This window comes from Caloenas nicobarica, chromosome 4 (assembly GCF_036013445.1).
Source record: "Caloenas nicobarica isolate bCalNic1 chromosome 4, bCalNic1.hap1, whole genome shotgun sequence".
Classification (NCBI taxonomy): domain Eukaryota; kingdom Metazoa; phylum Chordata; class Aves; order Columbiformes; family Columbidae; genus Caloenas; species Caloenas nicobarica.
In genome coordinates this window covers 8552454-8572398 of record NC_088248.1, presented here as the reverse complement: position 1 = coordinate 8572398, position 19945 = coordinate 8552454, and the positions used below count along the sequence as shown (strand labels likewise).

Sequence of the window (19945 nt, the reverse complement as noted above, 5' to 3'; positions counted from 1 at the left end):
CTAAGAGTAATTTAGCCTTAGTTATTTGTCAAGCAATAATATAAGCGGACAGCATGATGCTAGCGAGGGCGCAGAGGAGGGAGGTCTCAGCACAGCACTGTGCAGGAAGATTTTGCTGAGAACTGGATTGGCACTTCAGAGATTTATACAAGGCAGATTTTCTCATTGGTCGACAGCCTTAAATAGGGAAGGATTTGCCGAGCTTTTTTGGATGGAGAAACTCAGGAAGAGTTTACTTGCTCAGGGAACAGCAGTCTGGCTGGAGCTTTGGTCCAGATTCCCCATCCATTGGTGTCTCTGTCTCCAGAAGAGGAGGAAAGTGCTGCCAGCTCAGCTGAACTGCAAGACAACCCTAAGGGGAAAGGAAGGGCAGCAGCAAAAGCATACAGCTCTGGGGTCATCCTCTGTCTCAGATGAAAAAAAGATGTAAACCAATAAATAACTAACAGTGGATTGAGAATCCCAGACTAGGTTTAGGCTAAATGAGGACTTTGCATTGAGGGGAAAATGGTATTTAAGCTTTCAGGTTGTGATACACTGTAATGTCTTGTGATTTCCTTATGCCTGATCTGCTGCACCTCAGGAGATTTGAATCTACAGGAGAACTGGATTGGATTGCTTGTTGCATCTAAATAAAGGAACTATTTAAATTTTATGGATTTGGATACTCATTTCATTAGGGCACCTACCAAATGTCCAGCTGTTTAGGCAGACACTATCACTTCTATATTTGTACAGAACTTACACTGGGCAGTTGCCTTACGCCGCTGTTTAAAAATAAAGAATATTAGAGCCAATACACAATAGCACATAGCGTTGTAGTCCTATGTCTCCACGACTGTAAATAGGAAGACATCAAGTGCATAGATTCACACCTTTTAACCCACAGAAAACTCTAAAGTGTTTGTATCCATGGCCTGTGAATCTCTTGTGCCCCTGGACTTATACATTCCCTTAGAATCTGGGCTTCAAGCCAGGGATGAGGTTGGAGAAACAGTGCTCCTTGCTGACCCGTGTGCCTGTATGGGAGGTACCACATGGGAGACAGGGAAGGACTGCAAACCATGCTGTGTAGTCAAGGTCAGGAGACCACTCTGAACACCTGATCTGACCAAATAGGCTGCATAAAGCAGGCTATGGGAAAGGGAAAAAATATATTCTTGTTTGTATTATAAAAAGATATGTTCCTTTTTTTTTTTTTTAAATGCAGATCACAGTACATCTATCACCTGAACCATGTTCAGGCTGCGACAGGACTTACAGGTATTCCACTAGCAGATCTTCTCTCTACCCACTGAAACTGGTGCACCGCAAAGCAGACCAGGTAAGTGCTCATGGGAACTGACTTCTCAAAAGTTGTCCGATTCCAACCATTGCCCAGCTGTACCGTTTGCTGCAGAAATGGAAAAACAATTAATTTGATTTTTGGAATTGCAAACACATGCAGAAGAGGATACAATATTTCTGTGAAGGCTGCAACTACATAGGAGTGATAAATCACCTCTCTGGGTTCACCTCTTCTGGCATCCCATTGCTGATGGCATGAGAACAGACAAAATGTTTTTTTCTGCAATACTGCAATACACAAAATTGGACTTTTTTTTTTTCTGCACTAAATAAGTGTACCTGCTTCTAATTTTACATCAAGGATTTGAAATAATTCACATGCACAGGGATTTTGCCAACAGGAGTTTTCCAGCGTATGCTAGTCTGTTTTGTTCTTGAAATAGTTGCATAAAATAACATCACTTTGGACAGATCAGAGAAGAGACTGGATGTTCTCCTCTCTTAAATACATCCATCATATAGGAGTCAGGGATTGCAGAGATGCTACTTAGGGTAAAGACCAGTCTAATAAATCTATCCTGAACTCATTCAGATACAAATTAGCACTGCTAATTGGTGGGTCGTTTAGTGCTGATCATAGTTTTATTTTGTAAATCAATTAAAAATCATTCCTCATTTTCCCAAAAGTCCTTAGCTCTCAACTGAACCATATGACCAAACCTGCAACCTGTTGTATGTGATTCATCCTCTAAATGTTTATTTCTGCTATTTGTTACCTGTTGTTGCCTATCTGATAATTTCTTGTGCTTCTGAGTGGATGACTAACTTAAATAGGACAAAAACAAACAGCGTATAAAAGACATTAACCTTCTGGTAGAGATAAAATACTTCATGAGATTTGTTTGTTATAAATACAGTATAAGTAATGCACAGACAGTGGATGTTATGGGTAATATGATTCCATTACCAAAAAACACATTTTCACAGATATGTTCACAAATCCCCTTTCACTGAGATATTCATAATCTATTTTTCTCTTATTTCACTCATTTTGACTCTATTTTGATGTCTTTTGTTTCTTTCAACAAAGTTAGAACGTCAGTGAAAAAGCAGGAAAAAAAAAGCCAATGCAGTGAAAAGTGCAAAGGCAACGTACAAGTTTCTCATTTCGCTGAGGTGATTTTGCCATGATGATTATAGAGCTCCACACCACCAAAACTACTACAGGATGTGCAACACACGACATGCCTTACATTTACAAACTATTGCATTTCCATCCATTGAAAAGATTTCCCAAAGTTCTTTCACTACTAAGAACAGAGCTACTGACCTTGTGAGCACACCAGATGAAAAAGTGCCCTTCTATCACCCGTTAGTCAAACCTGAGTATGAACCCAGCATAATCCACATTTCCCAGCCTGTACTTGGAATTTAGCAAAGTAATTAACAAGCAGTAGTTAGCCCTTTGAAAGCGTAGTTTTTATGTCCATACTGCAGGCAGGGTCTAGTTGTAAAGGTGTAAAGTAAATATTGAAACCCACTAAATCTTTATAACATCAATTCTCATCCCCTCACCTTCCTTGCTGGTACCCTCACTTATCTGAAGTCTGTGAGGAAAGGTACAGCAAACACTCTCCTTTCATGTGTTGTCCATCAAAATGCCTGGTGATTTTTTGGGTATCATAGAAATATTTTAAAAAACAATAGGTCAGAGATTTAAATTTGCAAAGGGTCTGTAAGGCAGCTGTGTCAGATTGGTAAGAGTTCTCTCAGCTGCATTGCTGGGAGATAGTTAAGGTTTGGGGGACTCTGAATAAAACAGTACACAGTAAAGCAGACCTTTGATTTCTGGGTGGGGGAGTGATTGGGAAGATGCAAATGTCAACAACCTGGGGGCTGGAAGCTCTTTTTTCTCAAAAAACAAAACAAAACAAAACAAAAACCCCTCACAAACAAACAAACAAATCCCACAAAAAACCAAACCAAACCACAAAAACCAAACTTGGCAGTTTATGTCCCACTTCAGAACATATTCATTAGAAATCATACATTGGAGTAGATACTCAGTTAAACTATTCACTAGAAACTCTCCCAAATGAATGCCATTCAGTCTTCTCCCAGAGAGCCCAGAGGCAAATAAACGATGCCATTGAATTTCATACAAAACCTGGAATTTGACCCACCGCGTCCAGGAATAGATTATGTAGGAAATTACAGTCATGGTGGACTGACAAGTGTCCACACCCATGAGCTGATAGATGGGATTTCAGATCCTGTATTATTAAAAATAAGAATCCTAGACTTTCTTGCTATCAGGATCCTATTCCATTAGATTGTGATCAGCAGACCCTTGCTTTGGACCATTATGTCATTCCAGTGATTGTTTTAGACTTCTCATCTGAGAAGCAGCTGTCTTCCAGAGCCCATCTGATTTGAGTAAAGAACCTGCCATTTTAGTTAGTAGGGGATGCTCATCTAGAAAATCTGAATAGAGGGCCAGCTAGCTAGAGACAGAAGAGATGTTTCATTTCTGCTTTGGATGTTGTGTGCTGGTGGACCACTGGGACTTGTGACCAACCATCCAGTCCTGTTTTATGGAATATTTATTGAGCATTAGCTTTACAGTGTCTGGATATTAGAGTCTGTGAATGTGTCAGGATTTTCTGATCCATGCCACCTTTACAGAACCATTCCACTTAGGCAGAAGAGCTGGAAATACATACCTGTACTGGCATGTTTGAAAGTGCTTGGTATGCGTCTTCATGGATGATAGATATGTTGTAAGTTGCCTTTTTGTTGGGCTCGTCAAAGCAAGGAAATGATTTCCGTGCGTCTGTTGGCTCATGATCAGTAGCTGCAATGCTCCTTAAACAAACAAACACATTGGCAAATCTTCATTATATACCTTTAAAAACTTATCTGCAATTTCTAAGCATATTTTTTTAGCAATTTCACGAACTAAAGTCAACTACAAATATCTGTGTGTACTTGTCCATTCATAAAAGTAGGCGACACCAGAAATGCACAAGCTGACATTGTACAGGCATTACCTCTGCAATCAACATTGTCTAGGTTTCAGAGCAAAAGCTAAAGCCAATTGCTTATCATCAAAGATTTTTTGGAACCAGGCAATAAGGTAGGAATGACCCCTCATGGATGGTAAAAATTTTGCTTACCTTCCTGATGAGCGTTCCCATTGATTTTTGTGCCTAACATAAACTACCGATGATATAATCTGAAAGGAAATTAGCATCTTGGTATAGGGATTTTTACTTAAGTCACTCCATGTGTTGTTTACCCACTAGAGCATATCTTGGGACTGGAGTCTTGAACATTTCCTGAGAAGACACCTTGGCATTGCATAAGTGTCCCTAAAATCTCATCCTGCTTGTGTGTTTCTTCTTCTGCAGTTACCACATACAGTTTTCTGCTGGTGCTGTTACGCTGCCCTGACTCCATTAATGAAGTTGTTGGAGAAAGCATGGGAAGTTCAGGTGAATATCCTAGTGGATAACAGGTGTTATGCTAGCCATGTTAAGGAGTATAGAAAGTCACCTCAGTTATGCAAAAACAACTGGAGGACCCAGACAATAGAGGTCACGTAAAAAATAAGGTGAAGGTTGTGAATGTTCATATCGTGCTCACTTCTCACTGTGACATTGGGCTCTCCCATTGATGAACCACGCAGTGGCAGGGTGTATTCTCCAGTGATTGATGGTGAAAGGGATCACAGATGCTTCTTCAATTAATCTGGAATGTTGAGCATTTTCTGACAGCAGTTCTACAGCTGCTCCAACTTTATTAAGGTAGTTTTTCTTTCCAAAAAGTAATTAAAAGTGTACATCATAAATTACAGGTCTGCAGCAATCCTACAAGCTCACTTGACAACCAATTTTTCAATGTTTCTTTCGCCCTTGGCATTTCTCTGTGACGGTTAAATACTAAACTGGTCATTAGGAACTTGTAGCAGCAAGGGTCATTTACAAGCCTGATGGAAGTAATATGTCTGGGTTCTTACCATACACATTCACTGGAATAGTAACTCCAAAGTTCATGGGCAGAAAGCATAATGAATGTTTACCTTAGCATAACTTCAGGCTCAGTAGAGTTTCTTTTGACTGGTAAATTGTTTGATGTCACTCTGTACTTTTTGTAGGATTTGAAAGCTATTATTTCACAATGAAGATAACTTCAAGTCCCCAGGGCAGTGCTTCACAGCTATTGCTTAAAAAATTGGCTATATATTTTGACACATTTATATTTTGTTCCTACAGTCTGATAACACTGTGATGTCTCTGTTGAGTTATAAGCTGATAATCCATCTATCCTCATATATTTGTGGGGGCAGACAGACAGACATCAGCACTACCATTTCTTTGAGGTCGATGATGAGAAATCCAGGCTATGGCATGCATAGAAGTGGCACTAGAATGTTGTAATTTCCTTTCAAATTATATAATGTAGGTTTTAGATAAGATTTTTTTCAGTGCTTGGTGACTTCTTCCCTTCTACTTGCTGCTGATGTCCAGACAATTAAATGTGAACTAGAGGTGACAGTTGTAAACATCATAGCAATAAGAAGTGAGGGTCTGGCTGAGATTGCATCCAGCATCCAGCTGTTGTTCCCCAAATAATGCACAGCTGCATTTAGAACCATGATCAATTTCCTTTTTTTTTTTTTTCCAAAGCACAGGGCTTGGCGCAAAACCCCCTCCACTTGAGCTAATTAAGGCGTTTTTTTCTTCTATTCTTGCCCTAAATTCAGATTCATTGCTTCTTCTGAGAAAATTTTCTCCTTGATGAAGAAATCCAGCAGTGCTACTTCTGTACACTAAATAATATTTCACCTTTCCCTAATCAATAGAATCCTAAATGCAAGTCTCCCTGTTAGAGACATGCCTAGCTGAGTATCTTTTATAAGCCTTTTGTCTTGCTCTTACAGAGGACAGAGAGAATTCCTATACAAGGGAAGCCATGCCTTGTCACTAATAGTAATGCAAAACCAAAAACAGCCGCAGTGACATCTTTGTATTATCTGTAATAGTAAGGAGAAAATAAAATGGGCATTTTTAGCAGATTCTTTGAGAAGAACTAATGAGTAAAAAGAATCCATCACACCAGGCAAGGACTCTTTTTGTGCTCCTTTCCCTAATATCTGAAAATAACACAATTGTAAGTTATTTATGCTCACCGCATCATGCCAAGTAGGAAAGGGCTGTTATTCCCCTTTCATCAATAGGGAAATAAAATGCACAGACAGAGAAATAGCTTTACCAAAGGACTTCATGCTTACAGCTGGATTCAGGTACCCACAGGAGGATCTAGCCAGGTCCATGTCTAAAATCTGCATTCTCAAAGTTTCTGCTTTCCTGCTCCCTACCTGCATGTGCACGTCAATTTAAACAGCTGTGTTCCCAAGGTATCTCAAGATCCATTTCTGGGCATGTTAAGAAGCACATTTGTCCTGATAGGGATTGTGTGATCTGCCTGAACAGGATTCCCAAATGAGGTGCTCTTCTCTCTAAGTCTCCCAAGGATCCTGGACTTGCAAGCATGTTCAGCACATGTCTACCCCTACCTGTTTTCCACAACATATGGTGGGAGACTTGAATCTAAGCAACAGCAGAGCCTGGACATGTGCCCAGTTTGTAAACAAAAGGCATTATAGCAATGCTTTGGCAAACCTTTGCCTTCACAGATTGACAGCTGGGGAGCAGCTCAGCCCTGGGAGCTGATTTTGCAGTGTTACTAATTCTCTCAAAAGGTCCCACTGCTTCTAACACTGCCCAGAAGGGATGGGGAGTGGGTTAATTTCACATTGACTCTCATTTTCACCTCAGCCGCTACCTTCTCTAACATCTGCTATTAGTAGACTTGCTTGACTTTTGCTATTACCTGATCTGATTTGTATTTACTTACAACATGACAAAATAGGAACTACTTGGGTTGAAATTTTCCAAGAGTTATGTCTGCGTCAGGCAAAGGTTAAATAAAAAAGCTAATTGCAGTCAGCGTTGGTTTTGAGTATAAAAGCCAGGGGAAAATGCAGTTTTAATGAGTAATAAAAGCCTTCCCTCTCCATCCTTCCTTACCCCATCCTATCACATACCCTCACACCACATAGCAGCAACTTGGCTGGTGGTTGCTTTCAATTAGAGCTGTACTTATCACAATCACGTACATCGCCTCTTCCGCCCCCACAAACAATCTGCCCGAACTTAGCCACATTAAAAGCATTTCAGAAATCACCATTCACTCATTCTTATTAGGGCCCTTCTCAAGCCTAACAAACACACAACAAGTTCTCTTCTGTATCGAATGTTTTCAGACTGCTGGCTAGGATCATCCTTGCAATTGTATGTAGTTTCTAGCGCCCAAATCGAGACGTAGGAACACTTGAAGTGAGCTCACATTTTATGCTTTCTTTAGCTTCTGAAGTTCTCCTTCCTGACACCACATGCTTGGTCCTTGTCTTCCTACACTGTCTGGATTTGAGGGCTGGACATTCACCTCTCCTGGTCTGTAACTCAGGGGACCTGCGTTCTGGTCCTGCTGTTCTGGTGCTGTGGTGGACCTGGGGCAATTCATTTAATATCTAGCTATCCTTTACCAATAAAAAGGAAGTGATACACCTCAACTTAGAGACATGCTAAGTGTTGACACTCTAAAACTGCTGTGGGGATGTCAGATGCTCAAAGCATCTTCCAAGTCAGAGCAATACTGAGGTGATAGAGGAGGAAAACAAGAGGGAAAGTGCTGGCTGTGGTTCAATCCGTTTTCTGCATGGCTTCTTCCCAGATCAGATAACTATGTTTAAGTATGAAAAATCAATGCTTGCTTTTTCTTCTGCCTCTTGGATTTGCTGCTGCCTGTCACTGCTGCTACTCCTGGCGTTGCCTGTCAGCAGCTGAGTGGAGCTGATGCAACTCTCACTCATGACGCTGTTGTCCCAGGAGGGCAAACAAGTGCCATGAAAACACACCACTGTTTGTCTCCATGTTCCTGCTGCAGGGCCTTGGAAAACTCTAGCCAAGTTTATCTTCTAGCCATAAAGACTAGAATGAGTCACTTCAGAAACGTAAATATTGGAAAAAAACGAGTGTCCTCTCCACATGTTAAATGTGAAGAAATGCCTCTGAGAAGTGGGCAATGGTTTTTTCAAGCTTCCACCCTGAAGCAGTACAAACCTTGGAAGTGGAATGGGTTAACTGAACTGTAAGAGGCTTTGTAGTCTTTAAATAACTATAGATATATTAAAAAGGAAGAGCTGGAGCACAAAAAATCCAAGTCAAAGATAACCTTCATAATTTGAACTTTCTTATCCATAATTTAAATGAGTTGCAGGAGGAACAGAGAAGTTCTGGTTTAGATATTCCTCAGGCTTATGATGTTCAAGGAGGCATAATGTCAGGAAAACTATCACAAGAGCATTTGACACCAAAACTCTTACCTTGGGAAGTGACAGGAGAGAGTGGTGAGATCTATATATTATTGTACTACAGAGATAAAAAAAGGCCTCAATCCTTGCAGCTCTCTGAGGAAGTCATTTGTAAAGCTCAGAGGTAACCTGGGACCAGTAGAGTTTGAAAAAGTTTTTCAGAATAATAACAAACCCCTCATCTCTCCAGCCCACATTCACTTGTCAACAGTCAAAGGGTTTTGAATACAGCATCTTCCTTAGGGGAATGAGAAAATTAAAGAACAGCCCAGAAATGTCAGCAAGCTGGTGAGAGACAAGACTGAGAAGCTGAAACAGGAATAGAGCAGGCCTGAGCAAGTAGAAATAGAGAAGAAAGTTTGATAAATACAAGAAAAACTGCTTTACTTGGTCAGTCCATTCTCAGTGTAGGTGGTCCTATAAAACCCAACCAGGGAACCATTCAGCCAGCCTTGAAACTTCAGGGTGAGTATGTAGGGATCACTTTCATCAGTGACAGAGAGCTCTGCTTCTGCCTTCATCACTATGTACTCTTGCGGTGTGTACTCAAAGCAGTCGTTCAGAGCAATCTGCTGTCCTGAGGATTTCTGGAGTGTAGGCATTTCTGTAATCTTGGTCTCTCGCAGGTGGAGCCACAGGTAGCTGGTAGATTTTTCCAAAACAATAGAAATACTGACTGTCCCAGTGTAAATGTCTCTCTCCATCTCAGGCTTGACTTCCAGATCATAGTGGACGGGCTTGACGTAAGTCGGTAGTCTAAAATCTCTCCAGTCTCCAGTGTCATCACTCTTAGCAGGACAGGGATCCGAATCCACTGTGGAAGGAGGGTTTGTTGGTTGATCTGTTCCCCCTGAAGATTGCTGAGATTTAGGTCTGCTCAGTCCCACGCCAAGCCCCACGGCAAGACCTACAACTACCACGACGCCGCAGATGACAGCCACATGCTTTGTCTTCATGCAGTACCTCTTGGACTTCTTATCTTCAAAATCCATGCCCTCCATCTCTGCTCCTGGGTCTGTTCTCAGAGCAAAACATTAACCGTAAAAAAGCTTATTAGTCACTTCAGCACTTGCATTCAGTGAACTCAGCAAACTTGGCTTCTATTTTAATTGTGTAGCTATAGCTGTTCTCTGCCCGTCTCCCCCACCTCGCTTTCTACAAGACACTCAATTAATTAAAGACAACAGGCATTTGGAGGAAATGTGAATGATGAAAAGGAGCGCAGCTGGGCCAGGAGACGGAGGGAACCGACGCAGAGGAACATTGTTCCTGCCGTGCTCCCCTTATAAGCACTGCAACCCCACCCCCAGCCCCTCCTGCTCTGGCCTGAGTTAAATATAAAACAGTGCTGTGTTAATCAGCAGTTAGGAGATGATCAGATGCCAAAGCTCTGTCAGCAGCTTTCAGAAAGAGTTTGCAGATAGAGGTGTAACTGCTCCAAACTCTCAACCTTTGCCACTACCTTTTCCTTTTTTGCCCCCTGCTGTTTCTTCTTTGGGTTTTTGAGGTTTGGGGTTTTTTACTTTTTCCTCTTACTAACAATGATTTCCTTGAACTTCCACGTTATAGTTTGTGAAATGACATCTCCAAAGTCTCAAAAATCCAGCAAAAATCACACACATCTTTCAAGGCCTTTTCAACCGTTCCCTCTGTTTTCTAGGCTCATTTACCTTTGCTGAGTAATTCAAGGCAGTCATGGGCAGAAGAATGCACAGTGGAACGATAAATTCTGATCACTGACTTCAAACTTTAAAACACGTCTAATTCCTCTTCCCCCTCTCATAGGGCCAGTTTTCCAGGAGATTGCTCATGATCATGCAGGCAGGCTGGGATAGCATTGCCTTGGTGGGCAGCACAACTACAGTTCTGCCTGTGAACCCTTGCTGGGAGGGACGCTTCTAAATATGCGGTTACATGATTCACGTACTAAAGATCTAATTTAGCATTTACTGCTTGTCATCACGATGTGGCGCTTCATGGAAACAAATTAACTGAATAGAGCCTGATTCTGCTTGGGGGAGCTTATTGTAAGCAAGGCCTTATTAAGCCTGCAAGCAAGATGTTTCTAATGCAGTATGAAACTGTATACAGAGTAGCCTTGACCCTATTTGATGCTGAACTAGAGGAAAACTGTAGAATAGAAACCTCCGACTTGGAGCTGTTAACCCTTTTTCTCCACTTATGGAGCACACCTGGGTAGATTTTTATTCAGGCACATCAGTTTGGCTTCATGCCTCCTGTTTTAGTTTATAAGGAGACAGATGAACATCACTTTTCACATCGGTTACAACTCTCTGACTACTCAGCTGCTTTGTGGTGGTGTTTGAGGGTTTTGTTTGTTTGTTTGTTTGTTTTGAGGTAGATGAAGTTACATCTGGAGGGGCTGACAGTCGTCACATGCTCTGAGTGACATGCACTGAATCAGGGAAGGAGCTTTAGCAGGACAGAGTTCATCCAGTCTTTTTAAAAATGTATCTCCTCACAAGCTCTAGAAGTCTGCCTTTGAAATATCGCCAGCCACTGTGGGGAACTTTAGCTACCTAATTGTCATCAGCAATCTTACAGCACACAACTATTTGTATAGCATCTTGTTTTAAAGGCAAGGTTTTCCAACAGAAACTGAGAAAAGGTCTTTTTTTTTGCAGAGTATCAAGCTAACTCTTACTCAGATATTTTCAAAAGTGAAAAACCAATGCAAAACAAAAAATCAAGCAGAAAGCTAAAAATCTGTTTCAAATTATGTCTGTTTTTATTGTTTCCCATTTCTCTGCTGTGATCAAAACTAGATAAGACATGGGAAACCAGTGCCCTTTAATGGATTGGGTAAGAACTTAACTTCTAGCAACTAAGCCAGCATTGGAGATCATGGTCTTAACATTTAAAACCATTTCAGCTTTTCTTTTGTTCTGATTGGACAGGACAAAGAAAAAGAGAGAGAACAGATTTTAAATAAGACATCTTAAGCCAGAGCAGGCCATAAGTGATAATAAATGCGTCTTGATTTCAGGCATACTTTTTACATCACCTCCATTTTCATTCTCCTTAGCTCTGAGGTTTTCTGTTACATTTTTAATCTGAAGATGAAAAATCCTGCTTGATCTTATAGACTGCAGAGGAAGTTATTTACTGTAATTATGACAGGACTTGCAGATTTTTTTACTGGAAACAATTCCCTTCTTCAGGAAGAGCTAGAAAACGTACGTGGATGAGTTAGTCCTAAACAGCAAAAATATATGTTCTTATTATCCTAAGCCTTAAAAACAACACTAGCAGTAAAAGCCATTACAAGCTCATGAGGAGTGACAAATGAATTAGCTCAAGTAGCAGAGATTAGTGGTGTCTTCTGCCAGTCAAGAGCAGTAGTGTTTTATACACAAGCTCTAGCATTGATCTTCTCTATAAAAACTGAGGGTCAAGCCTAGTTGCAGACAAAAATAGGTATAATATATTTCTGATAGTGGTAGTTATGAACAGATCCCTCCCATACAAGAAACATGCTTTATTCCTAGCTGACACCACTGGGGTCAGCCAGCAGTGCTAAGAGGCTGCCTAGCTGTCAGCAACCCAATACACATGTCCAAGAATAAGGCAGGGCTCAAACTATTAATTCTGCTGCACAGGAGCCATAAAGGGAGGGCAAAGCTCCCCAAGGCAGTGCCAGTGCTCTCCTTGCTTGGCTGTCTCTAGGTAGAAAGGGGCAGGGAACAGACCCTGCCCCTCCAGAGAAAAGAGTGCCACGGCCTTCATCAACAAGGTATAGATACTTAGTCTACCCTCTCCCCAAAGGACATAAGATGACGGATTTCCATACGGAAAGTGGAAGAAAGCTCACTCCAGGCTGCTCCAGCATAAACCACAAGCATGACTGCAGTCAAGTGCTGGTCAGGCTTGGAGGGGTTTAAATTGCTTTAGTTTAATTTCCAAAAAAAACGAAAAGAGATTAGAACAATCTTATCAGTTACCTGGACAATGCTAACAACTGCTATCATTTGTTTAGTGTTGATTTTTAATTTCACCTTAAGTTGGGATTCAGTTCTCAGTCAGCACCAGAATTACCACACTAACTTAACCTCATCCCTTTGGTTACCTAAAATGGAGCAGGGTATAAAGTCACCCTGCTCTGTCATGACGTTGCTGGTGAGGACATGTAAATGCCTGCAGGAACAATATCCAGGTATCTTTTCTGACAACTACCAGGGATATAAATGAATCATAATTTTTATCCCTTAATCGTCAGCCACTCATTTCCAGTATAATTTCCGATTTTAAGTGCAGAAAATGGAATAAAATTTCTGGAAGTGACAGCCAGGAGCAGCACTAGCATAGGTCTGCTGTAGGCATTCAGGGGGAGGTCGCATAGTCCCAGGAAATCTTTGATTGAAGCTGACAATGAGAAAAGAGCTGCTCTGGAAAGCGTCAAAGACATGGAAATAAATCAAGTATATTAAAAAACCCAAAAAATCAAAAAACCAACAAAACCTGCAACTCATAATAAATGAAACTCCTCCAGGCCAAGTCCATCCTTGGAATAACATGAAACACTTACTGGGCCTATGCCAAGGAGGTCTTTGGCTCCCTGTGTCCAGGGACATTAAGGCAACATGTGGGCAACAGAGTCTAAGCACCTCTGACTTCCTTCTGTTCTCTGAGCTGCTCCCGCTACAAGACTTAGGGATAATAAATGGATGCTCTCTGCCTCCATTGGGAGGAATTTGGCTCTCTGTATGCTAAACTAACACTCCTCATTACATTTGTCATTGCACAAAAAATAAGGCATGAAGCAATCTGCTGTAGTGACTGCTTTCTGGCTGAGCTGCCCTTGTAGACTTCTACTCTGTGGCCCTCTACCAAAAAAAAATTAGGGCATTAATTTGAGAAATGGTTGTGGTGTTCCATCAGGTCACAAATGAGCTGTATCAGAAATAACTCCCTTGTCCAGTGTTTTCCTGCATTTATAATGACTGTTTTGGTCTCCATCCTTAGATTTGAAAACCCTTTAATGATCATGAGTCTCCTGGAACTCACAAGTCTCAGTAATTACTGGCCCGCAGTGGTCCTCGTTCCACCCACAATACCTTTTGCATCTGTGTTCTTTGGAAATGCAAATGTTCTGAACTGATTTGAGAAAGACAGTCAGGATTTCTTCAGTCATAATTGTTTCCCCATTTAGATCTTAGAAATCTAGCCTCAGCTGTGTGGCACTGTGGGCTGTGGTGCCTTTGAAGGTTGGCGTTATCTCCTGCTGCAAACTGATCAGCTCCATATATAACATGCTGGCTGAAGTGCAGTGCAGTCCCACCACCTGTTCTGGGTCCTGCTGGTTTCCCCCAGCTGGCCAGTGCTGGGTGTTTTATTTATCGCTAGGGTCAAGGCTGAAGGGAGGTACCTCAAAGCCTATTCACAAGTAAGTACAGTGACTTTCCTGAAGTAGAGACTTCATTTTCTTTTTTTTGTTTTCCTTTTTCAAATTCCTGGACATGAATTCTGTTCGTCAGAATGCGATTGTTCTCTCTTATACTATTTGTGTAAACAAAGCAGGTCAAACTATATTAATTTGCTTTGCTATACCTTATATCATATCGTGTCGTATCATATCATATCATATCATATCAATCACCTCATTTAACCTTCCATTGCATTGTTACCAAGATGAGCTTGCTTGAGTTCTTTCATTCTAATCACTAACCTTTAATACACAACCAGAACAAAAGTCTGGATCCTGGTCAATACAGTTCCAGCTTTCTAATTCTAACATGTTTTATTATTTTTACATTTTAGCCCCCTATTTCTTGTCAACACTGACCATTAAAATAGTTACAGTTTGTGGCTCTGCACTTCAAAGTCTAGCTTCCAATAAGAAATTTCCTTTTTGTCTTTAAAAACATGCCCGAGGAGAGTTCTACTGTATCAACAAAATACAATTTAACTTTTATAGACATTTTTTCAAACTCACTCAACGCATGCCTTGGTTAACAACTTCCTAAGGTAAAGTGAGTAAAGCAACAAGCTTTTACAGTGTAACCTCTAGGATACATTGGAACACCAGCAGGTCCACAGGAAAACCAAATTCTGCAGTTTAGAAATTCAATGGGAAATTATTTGATGAACTTCTGGAAGCATGTTGTCCTCTTAGAATGAGAAACTTGCTTTCCACTCTCTTCACTTTTTTTCTGGTGAGTCCAATACCTTAGAAGACCTTATCTCTCCACCTGCAATTCAGGACACTACTTTAATCTGACTGATATGAGCTGCGGTTCCCTCAGGTGTCACCTCTGCCCTTGAGCATTGCTGTGTCATTCAGTACGCAGCCATATTGATCCATTTCTATGTCTAGATAGCAGGGCATGAGAAGAAAAGAATTTTCATGGAGGAGAGGGGTAAAATTTCCTTCCTACCTTGACTGGCCCCAACCTGAAACTGTTAACCTGCAGGGCAGGCTTATTTGTACTGCTTTCTCCTTTAGAAGCAGCGGGAAGTTCAGAGGCTGAATAAATGAAAATGAAGCATTAGGCAGCCCAGCAATGACGTCTGCTCAGCATGCAGTGATAGTACTAAATCCAAGTATGATAGTAGCTTCATTGAGCAGGTAATGGAGATTACTGTGGAAAACAGTATTTGCAGCTGAAGGCCTATTTTCACTTACAGTAAATTGTGGGTTTCTCATCTTACTGAAAAAGATACAGTGGAAATAAAAGAAGGCACCAAAGTAACTGGCAAGGCAAACAGAATGGAAGGATCAATCATCCTTTTAATCACTAAAAGAGATTAAGACACTGAATCTTGCTCTCTCACAACTGTGTGCACTGGGAGCAATTTCATAACAGGCAATAGCGAAGTGCTTGAGAATCTGAAAAAGGAGCAATAGGACATGACAACAGTGTAAAAACAGTGGGTAGCTTAGATTGAGAGAGATTCCCTATCCCACAATATAATAGCAAGGAAACTTGCAGAGCTTTCGAAGGCAGCAAATTTGACACAGATTAGGAAAAAACTTTTCATGTTAATCTCTCATATACCTCACCTGTGGCATTTATAGTGAGGGGCCATAAATGCTGATTATGAGGCATCTAATGCCAGATTTCTGATCTATCCTGCTGTATAAATTTGTGTGGTCCTTTGCTGTTGAAGGTGCATGAGAAACCACGCCAAATAATGAAAAATAATTGCTCATATGATTTCCAGTACTAGAAAATTCCCATAAATGAAACCAAGTTAATGGAAGAGGAGACAACAGTTAAACATTTTTGTTCAGTTGCTTATGTAATCTCAGGGGAATTTTCTGTCAACATGTATTTAGGTTACTTCCAGGTCTGCTACCTCTGCATTTGTCCTTCATTTCATTTTCTTGGCCAGGATGATGAAGTTGATAAGAGAAAAAACAATTGTAGTGACATAAACTATTTCATTTACTATTATATAAAAAAAAATAATCATTTTGCTCTCCTTTTGTAAACAGGATTGTAGTTATATTAAGGCATTTGAAAATGAATCAAGAGATTGGGAGATGAAAGAAAGTGGGCAATTATAGATCTGGCTTCCTTCCCTCCCTCCACCTCAGTTGAATCTATTTGCCTGCAAAATGGAAATAGAACAAGCTATGCCTTTGGGACTTCAACCACATTTACTTCACCAGCTTTGCCCTGCATGGAATATCTCTCTCTTTCAAGGACTAGCTCTATTTTCATCAGTCCTGACATGCCCACAGCCACTGCCAACTGCAGCTGGGTAGAGCATGAGATAGACAGAGATCATTGACCAATTCCCAGGCAAGTTCCTAAATCACTCACCGCACAAACTTTCTCAAGCAGGTATTTATGTGTGGGGTGGTGGGGTATGTGCACTGGAGTAGCAAGTTTGCTTGAAAGGGGGTGTCACATTAGGAGGAGGGCTCTGTCATGAGTAATGTTTATTTTGATTTTATTTGGGAGTCATGAGCAACAACCAGCCAAATGTTTTCACACAGAAAGAATAATATAAAATATTTTGCTCTACTTTAGCAGACCCTAGCTGACCTGGGAGTACAATTTTATCAGCCAACAGTATGTCCTCATATCTAAATCATTTTTTATTGTGAGCAGTAGCAAACAAAATAGTAGGTGTTTCTACACAAGGATGAGGATGTCTTTATTCTTCAGACATATAACATGTTATTTTGAGCCTGTATGCAGCAGTACAGGTTGGCAAGATCATAAATGGACAGACCAGCAAAACTTACCACTTGGTAGATATTACACTGAAGAAAAAGCAGCACAAGCAAAATCAAAGAAACACAGGAATTTCAGATCTTACAGATGATCAAAGCAATACTTCATCTTCCTTTCAAAATCAGCTACGGTATTGCATCCTTTATAGCCCACACCAAACGGAGCCAAAGAGGCTTAGAGTTGGGGAAAAAGTCAAATAGCGTCTTGGGCTATCTAGATCCAGCTCAAGAGTTTAACCCCTTCACCAAGACATTCTCCACTGAGAGTCAGATGTCAAATGAGATTGGATCTTATGCAGCAATTGACTTTTAAATTTGTAGGATGACTTCCTCTGCTGTCCCTGGAGGAGTTTAAGCACTGGTGTTTTACAGGATAAGCTATAGGGCAGAACATTATTGTACAACCAGGTATTTCCTGCAGAGCCTTCTTTCCCTTCTCACTTTAATTCACTTTTTTCCTTTCCTTTTCCTCAAACCCCAATGATAGACTTTAGCAGGAATCTTCCTTTACTAAAAAGAACTTCCAAGAACTTCTGGCAATAGAAGCCACAAAAAATACCAACAAACCTAATAAATGAAAATGAGTATAAAAGACGACTTCTCAGCCTCTGTCCTAATATCTCTTAGAATTACTCACTACTATTTGTATATGTCATTTTCAGGCTGTTTCTGGTTCCTTCTGAAGTCAATAATAATGTTTCCATTCACTGCAGAGAGACCAAGAAGGAGACCAGAGAAGTGCAGGCCTACATTTACCTACATTTATTACTACATCTCAGGGGAATATTTAGACATAAGGTGTTTGATGCTTCTTCCTCAGAGAACTTTATTTGATTTATCTACTTACGTTCAAGAGCAGCTTAATGGTTTTAGATGGAGTAGAGTCTTGGTCCTTGCCCACAGAGTACATCTGCTCATATTAGACATAAGGAAAGAGCAGGGCACTAAAAATGGAAAGGGAGAATGAAATGAAGTGACAGGACAATTATATTGGTATAGACATCCAAGCAGGTAGGTATGTGCTATTCATCTTTATTATTTGTAATCCAACATATTGAATTCACATTACATGACAGGCTCTCATTCTGTTGGCTTGCTCCTCATAACAGCACAGTACTTTAAATTAAGTTATTTTAAACTAGATAATTCCATAAAAATATCTGCTCAGCCAAGAAGAGCACTTATTGGACTCTCAGACAAAGCAATCCCAGCTGAATTACCAGAACTCATAACTATGGTGCAATAGTTTTTCAATTCTGATGAGTCAGTGTAAAGATTAAAAAGTCAAAGGACAAACTGTTCAGCATAGTTTTACAATGATCATACCTTACTTCTCCAAGAAAAGAAAGTTGTTTCTGAAGAACATAGGTTAACAATAAAGCAAGGTGCACTCTATTTAACTCCCCCTCACACCTTTAAGTTACATGTGATTTTTAGAATGGGAATAATATTTTTTTGAGGAATATACACTACTACACTGATACACAGCAACAAAAAGCTCTCTCAGAGACAGAACATTAATAATTTTCTTATGTTTATATAAAAATTTGTGCATCAAGTTGACCATGACATGAGGACATCTGTGCACAAGATTTGAATCTGTTTGCTCCAGTTGGACAGTCAGCTGGTTTGTTTTTTTGTTTTTTGGGTTTTGTTGTTGTTGTTGGGGTTTTGTGTGGTTTGGTGGTGGTGGGTTTTTGTTTGTTTGTTTGTTTTTCCTGAAGATGTGCCTTTCCTTCAATCTATCTTGGCCTGAAATATATTATTGACAGAGATGTTCAAATCTTCAGACAGGGCCAGTAGGAGGGGAAAAAATTGGAAAAGCAGCTAAAGCTAATCAGAAGTTATGGAGAGACTCAAAACATAACTGTCTTTGTAGTCAACTACAAAACTGCCAATGTAAAAGGACACTGAAACCTATTTCCACCTCTCAGTCCTTCCTGCTTACTACACTAATTGTTCATTTTCCCAGACCAGGACAGATTTCTGAATTGCTGATATTCTGGGGATGTTTTGCCTAGATTGCAAAGGAATGCTTCTGACTATGTGAAACATTTCAGCGGTGCTGTTTTAACAATACCAGGTAAAAAGCCTTAAATGTTCTAGACAGAGAAATAGAACAGGCTTTTTCTGTTTTGCCAAGGTGCATTTTGGTTTTCTGAACTCTTACGTTTCTCTAAGAGGTAGCTGTACACTTGGTGCTGTAAAGAAAGCAGGGTTCACAGCCTTGCCTCCAGGCAAACTCACTACACTTTAACATGCTGCACAAGCTGTTCCTTATTGTCCTGTGGCAATATTTTGGCACACACTCAGCTGAGACTCCCAGATGCACATGAAACATTTAGACAGGTGGCCCGGTTTTTCAAGTGCTTTCTAGTGAACTTAAGCATCCACTTTAAGTTTGGTTCTTCAGGAAAAAAAAGTCTGAAATTGTAATTCAATGTAATATTTTTGTGAAGCAAAAGCAAGAAAGAAGATAAATAGTAAAAAAACCTCAAAACACACTTGCTTTCCAAGGTTATCCTGAAAGCTTATAGGTATTAGTTGCTGCAGATCTGCCCTCCTAGAATTCTATCAGAAATAATGTTATACCCCTGACTACATCTAGACTTGCAGAAAGAAATACAGCCTGTTTAACAAAAAGATGACTTCTGGTTATGCTTGGCTGATCACTTGGGCTATTGCCATGGCCACATTGAGCTGCATGTCTGCACTCATGTCATGCCAGGCCTCCCCTGCGGTGCAGCAAGACTCAGGACTTTCCGTCTCTTGCAATACACTGAAAAAGTGCCGCCAGAGAAGAAAGTTATGTTGCTTCAGATCATGCGCATGATCAGCAACCACGTCCAAGTGAATTCTCCCTGTGGCCTATTACTGCCTTTCATCTGGTGACCGCGAGTACAGGACTTGGAGGAGGAGTCTGCTATCTGGCTTTGTCATTCCACCAGGAAATAAAAATCAGCACAAATCCCGCAACCTCTCCCAGGGCAGAGCACCCAGTGTAGCAAGGATTAGAG

The 19945-nt window shown here is 40.6% G+C and overlaps 1 protein-coding gene across 1 annotated transcript in view; it reads right to left on the bottom strand.

Annotated features, from left to right (window-relative positions):
- ENPEP (glutamyl aminopeptidase) overlaps window positions 1-9726 on the bottom strand; it is a 35057-nt gene extending 25331 nt beyond the window's left edge. Inside the window, exons 1-3 of the mRNA XM_065634404.1 lie at window positions 9113-9726; window positions 4011-4152; window positions 1262-1393 (exon numbers count right to left, since the gene is read on the bottom strand). Coding sequence (XP_065490476.1) covers window positions 1262-1393; window positions 4011-4152; window positions 9113-9726 — 888 coding nt within the window. The remainder of the gene's footprint in view (window positions 1-1261; window positions 1394-4010; window positions 4153-9112) is intronic.
- Window positions 9727-19945: the final 10219 nt, after the last annotated feature.